Raw genomic sequence first — 6105 nt, forward strand, 5'->3', positions numbered from 1 at the left:
ACCTGCTTCACGCCAGCCCTGCCCGCTCCCCCATCAGAGATACAGGCTGGCACACAAAGAAATCCGTGTCAGGAAGAGGACGTGCCTTAAAAGCGTGAGAGACCTGACCTGCACTGCGCCCAGGGACCGAGTGGGATGCAACTGAGCCTCAGAAACTCACAGCCAACCCCTCTTTTCTCCTGGGCTATCGTAATTGTTTAATACTTAAAAACAGTAGGAAAGAGTATATTCAAATTTGTCTAACTTGAGTCTTAAACAGGAAAACACAAGGTTTTTTTAAGAATTAAGACCCCATCTCCATGTATTTTATGAGTCAAGATTTTAAACATTCCTCTTCCATCTGCGGCTTCAGCATTTTCCTCACTACAAAGACAAAACACATTTTAACGCAGATGCCATTAGACCAGAGCAAATATGCGGCACACAGAAAGCCTGAGGGATTGACAGAGACCTAAGGGTACATCACCCGCTGGCATTTTCGAGTCCTATTGTTATTAATATGAAGTTGCTCCTACCGTCAGAGGCAATCATGGAGCTCCTCTCGCAGGGCAGGGAGAACAGGGCTGCTCCCACGCTGCCTGCTTATCTACTGCTCGGGGCTTTACATTTTCGCAGCGTCAGACAAGCACCTGACTTGGGCAGTTTGGAGATTATCGCAGCTTAAGCGGCCAGTCTGTCCCACCAGCCGTGCCGAGGGGATGAGGAGCCCAATCATTTACGCAGAGCATCCTCCGGTCACTGAGCTCCCCGAGCTGCGTATGTTCTGTCTGGTTTTAGCTGCTTGAACGTTGGGGTTTTTCGTCATGAGACTCCCCGGGATCGGACCCAGCCACAGGTCTCGCAGTCACGAGCTGCTAGAAGGGACAGCAGGGACGGGAGGATGTAGGGCCAGGCCAACCAGACACCCACCTCCAGAGGGCTTCCCAGCAACCTGTGTTTTGGGGTGCTGAGGCAGGCGATGGACACGTGAGCGAGAACTGCAAACTTCTGCACCCAGATTAATTCTATCAAAAACTATCAGTTTGGGTGCCCTTACTAACCAAAACCAGTGCAAAGCTTCAGCCAAGGAACTACTGACATTACACGTAAGGCCCAAGTGTTGAATTTAGGCAATTACATCGTGCCTCCTCCATGGATTACACCATGTTGCCATGCAAAGAGCTAAAGAATTGGAGATTAAATCCATTCCCCCACGACAGGGCTAAGCAAGAATAAGGACTGCAGCTCTGGAAAGATGCCACGACAACCTGCCTAGACCAGCAAAGCCCCAAACCCATCAGGCCCATGGCTGTTCCAAGAAAACTGTCCAGAATACAGAAAGCTTTGAAATCAGTCACCTTGTAGGAGGGAGAAGTTCCTTCGCACAAACCTTTTGCCAGGAATTCTCGCCACACTGGAGTCGTATTTGATGCCAAGTACTAAAACAAATCTCTCCCTCGGAGTAAAAACGCTTCAAACAAGAAAAAAATAATCCATTTTTCTCTATTTATTCTGTACAAAAACCAACTTACAAAATAAGACTTGTGGTTTTTAACCAAGTATTATAGACGTGACCTGTCCCTGCACAAAAATAGCTATATAGGCAAACCCAGTTACAGTAGGTCAGACTTCAGATTTTATTGTTTTTTTCCAGCGGGCTTATTCATCAAATTGATATATATTCACAGGGTTGTCTGACCTATTTCACCACAACCAGGAATTTTTTCCATGTTGTGGGACCAGTTCTAGTCCACCAAAGTAAAACGTCAACAGCGGCTTTAATCCACCCTGAAAAACGCTGTCTTGTTTGTACTTCAGAACTCGTTCAAACTTGTAATACGTCCGTTGCTGCGCACAAAACCCAGGAACTATTTTGACAGTGATGCCTGACATGCTTCACTTAAGAAGAAAAACATGTTTACTCATGATCTCCTTTTTTTTTTCTTTTAAACTTGTTTGTTTCTGGAGATGTCATCATCTGGATTTAAGCTTAAAAAGATGAAAGCCACTAAAAATAGCATGTTAATACTGGCACCAATACCCTCGTCAGCAACGTTTCTTTATTAGGATTGAGATTCGTTAACAAAAACTCGCAGCGGGACGGCGACGCCGCGCCACGAGAGGCCGAGCAGCTCCGGGCTCGCTCAGGTATTTCCCCGCAGAGCCAGACGGCCAAACCAGCCCTTACGCCTTTCTGCGAGACACCCCCGTACCCGGCTACCGAAACACAGGAGGAGTTCCTCTCCGGACCCCCTCGTATCCACACACACAATTATTCCCCCAACATTAAAGTAATTTATTACTAAATTATCTGACAGCAGTGGCCCAAGTGTCACTTGTGGGGAGACTCGGAAGAACCCATCCTGGAGGGATGCAGCTTCCTTCAGGGTGATCAGCTGGCACCAAGTACTGATCCCATTCGTGCCTTTAACAGAGAAAGGGTTGTTTGAGTGGAGACCTGGTATGAGTTTGGTCACAAGATCTATTAGATACCCACACAGGTATTTTTCCATACTGATCAATACACAAAACACTGTAAATTGTACTCTGAAACTTGTGTTTTCAAAACACAAACGTGAAAATTGTATGTGTTATCCTATTAAAGGGAATGGTTATGCATGGAAGTGCACTCTGCCTCACACCGGCACCTGTTGGGTACAACTCTGCCAAGCGAGAAGCTTGATCCTTAGCTGAAAAAAACCAGGACAATTCACTGCACAACCATGTTTGGAAGTTAACGAACCAAAAGGGACCATAATTTCACAATCTCAACAAACAATACCCGTCATCTTTGATAATAACATAAAGACTTTGTTTGGTTTTACCTGATCTGGATTAGAGCTGCGACAGAATGCTCAGCTTGTAAGTAATACTCTCTGAAGGGCTGCAAGAGGTGGGCTAGAGGAAATTCATCTGTTAAAACACAAACGTAGAAACTGTTCAACAAAACAGAAAGACCTTCGATTCTAGTGCATCTTAGAAGCCCCAAATTTGCCAACTCTTTGCTGCTGCCCAGCTACAACTTTAAATCACTTCCCTGTGGAATTAGATTAAGGACTATTGATGCGTTTCGCACGTCTCCTCATCCTCACCAGAGCTGGCAGAGGCACGTCAAGACCAGCAAAACTTTTCCTGCCTCCATCCACTCAACGAGGGGAACATATGGACGCCGAGTCTTTACAGATTACACGAGTCACACTTACCAAATCACCAGACTAAAGCACCTGCTGGGGGCTGGAAGTCTTCAATCTATTCTGTTTATTCTCACTTCAGCTCAATCTACAACCTCTTGCAAAACACGATGAAATCGGCTGGAGATACACCGCAGTCTACGCTGAGGAGCTCAACAGCTCGTCTTACAGCACGTGTGTTAACAGCACACTACGTGTATCCCATCTTTTCCTCAGACCATACATTACTCCAGTGGATAATTTCTTTCTCAACTCTTTTTGTGCCTGCATTTTAAACCCCGTGACGGTGAGGTGGGGGTGGGCTAAGTGTGGCATGCAGAACTCACCTGGATCCCCAAACAGCTTGGAATCGATCTCAAGTTTCTGCTGTAGTAGTTTTTCCCTTTCCTTCTTCTGTTTCTTTTCCATTTCTCTCTTCCTTTCCTCCTCCTGTTCTCCCTCCAACATAACTCTTAACGCTCTCTCCTCAGCTTCATACAGCTCCGTGCGATTTTTGAGCAACGTTTTGAGACTCTCCACTTGATTTTCAAATGCTTCGTCTGCAGAGGGAGGTGGACAGACACCTAAACAGAAAGAGAATTCATTTTAAATTTTCAGGTTCAGAAGGGGCTCTGTGATCAGACTTGAGAGCGGAGCTGGCAAAATCTCATACGAGGGTGAGCTTAACCTTGGTAACAACCATCTCACTGCAATAATTCTTCTGTCAAGAAAGAGCTTGGAAACGTAGGGACACAGTCACTGTATAGTTTTATAGCAATTCTTGCATAACAACCTAACAAAATTACTAATAAAGAACCTTGCTAGTCAGCACAGGGCGCACACATCACCTTATGTCCTGTGTGGACAATTAAAAAAGTTTGGTAAAAACCTCGTAATTAACCTTTCCTGCCAGCGGCCTCTTTTCTCAGTTTCCGAAGCTTTTCTAACGCACGCAGGATGTCCACCATCCGCTTGGTGTCTGCTTGTTTCTTCCGTACTTCGGACAAGACACTGTCTGCAGCAGCCTTAAGTTCTCGTTCCTGCGAAAGAAACAAAGACAAAACCAACAGACACGATGTGTGAAATATCCCACGTAGACAAGAAGGAAATGGTACTTTCAAGAAGATTAGCAAAGCACCGGAGATCAGAATAACTTCCCAGTAACACGGCCATAGCAAGGTAAGTCAACCAACCAACCCTGAGGTTTTATATAAAAGCTAAACCGCGACAGACTTCAGGAAACAAGAAAAGAAGGCTGAGCAAACCAGAAATCTGGCCAAATGACTAATGAATTCATAAAGCCTGCTAACTTTTAACCATAGAAAGTCAGGAAAAACAGGAACAATAAACATAAACCATCCCGATTCTACAGCTCAGCAATCAAAGACCGTTCACACGCCGCAGCCTGAACACAAAACCTTTCCCAACAGCTGCTCTGTACCGTCCCAGCAGCAGACCTAGCACCAGCAGTAGCTCTTTAGCCAACAGCCAATACAAAGGTGCCTAAAACCCTAATTTGAGGGTTGGGTTTTTTTTTTGCTTTGGAGCTGTTTTACTTCCTGGTGAGACCAGAAAGCTTGTGAACAAGCTTCACAAGGATGCAGCCAGCAGGCAAGGCTTGTGGTTACTGAAACGGCGCTGACCACCGCAGGGCAGCCACAAGCGGCGTGGGGCAGGTTGACAGCTTGGGACCGGAGAGAAAGACCTCCACACGCAACCAGGAGTTCAGAAACCGCTTAAACCCCAACTGTTAGGGCCTCAGGACGTGAGCGTGGCCAAGCTGAGATGCCCACCAAGGCTTTTAAGGAAGAAGCAGGGCTGCAGGCCTTGGAAACAGCGCGTCTCCAAGCACACCGCATCCACACAGCACCCAGGCGGCTCCTACTGAACCGCGGGGGCCAAAGCCAGGTGCTGGACAGGCACAGCCCACCACGAGCCCGTCACCGGTGGGTCTCCCCCGGCTCTGCCACGCTGTCCTGAGGGACACACAGGAGCCCCCGGGAGGCCTCGCTGTGGCCGGGGCAAGCAGGACCAGGCCGCTCGGAGCCGTACTCGGTTCTTCTCCTCCACCTCCTGGATGCACTTGGCCCTCCACTGGTCGATCTTGGCCTCCCGCTCGGCGGCCCGGGCCTTCTCCTCCTCCTTGGCCGCCTTGGCTTCTTGCTTCCTCCGCTGCAGGCGCAGCCTCCTCTTCCTCGCCCTCTCGGCCTTCCTCTGCAGAGCCTCCCGGTAGCCGGGCTCCCTCAGGGGTCTCACGACCTCCCGCAGCTCTCGCCGCGCCGCCTCCGCCTCCTCCAGGGCCTGGGCCCAGCCCGCCTCGTCCCCCTCGGCCTCCCGCCGCCGCAGGGCCCCGCAGAGCGCGGTCAGCCGCGCCACCCGCCCCAGCGCCTCCACCGCCAGCTCCCGGGCGCTGCTGGGGCTGGCGGCGGCGGGCGGCGGCGGCGGCGGGGGAGCGGCCCGGCGACGGCCCAGGAACTGCGAGAGCCAGAGCTCGTCCTGCTGCCGCTGCGCCGCCGCCTCCTCCTCAGCTACCGGCCGCGGAGGGAACGGAGGAGCCGCTGGGAAGTAGGGGCCGCCGCCCGGCGGGAAGCGCGGCCCCGCGTCGCCCTCAGGCCCGGCCGGCGGTGGCAGCAGGAGGAAGGGCGGAGGTGCCGCCGCCGCCGCCACCGGGAAGGGCCCAGGGCGGGCGGCGGGGCCGGGGAAAGGCGCGGCGGGAGGCGGGAAGGGCCCCGCCGGTGGGGCGAAGGCGCGGAACGGCGGTGGGGGCGGCGGGAAGCGGCCGCTGAAGGGGGGCGGCTGCGCCATGCTGCCGCCTCGGCCCGCCGCCGCCCGCGCCGCAGCGCCCCCTGGCGGCCGGGAGGAGCCGCCGGGCAGGACCCGCCCCTCCCTCCTGCAGCTCCACCTAAAAAAAAATATAGAAGAAAAAAAAAAAAAAAGCTCCCACTACCCCTAAAGT

General features: G+C 51.4%; 1 protein-coding gene across 1 annotated transcript; it reads right to left on the reverse strand.

Annotated features, from left to right (window-relative positions):
* Positions 1-1466: 1466 nt before the first annotated feature.
* Positions 1467-5954, reverse strand: PDCD7 (programmed cell death 7). The gene is made up of 5 exons (XM_009954210.2): positions 5202-5954; positions 4051-4189; positions 3497-3733; positions 2805-2892; positions 1467-2404 (listed from the first exon to the last, which is right to left on the reverse strand). The coding sequence occupies exons 1-5, from the start codon at positions 5952-5954 to the stop codon at positions 2287-2289; spliced, it is 1335 nt and encodes a 444-aa protein (XP_009952512.2). The 3' UTR covers positions 1467-2286.
* Between the last annotated feature and the right edge of the window lie 151 nt (positions 5955-6105).

The sequence above is a fragment of the Leptosomus discolor genome, chromosome 11 (genome assembly GCF_034619465.1).
Source record: "Leptosomus discolor isolate bLepDis1 chromosome 11, bLepDis1.hap2, whole genome shotgun sequence".
NCBI lineage: Eukaryota > Metazoa > Chordata > Aves > Leptosomiformes > Leptosomidae > Leptosomus > Leptosomus discolor.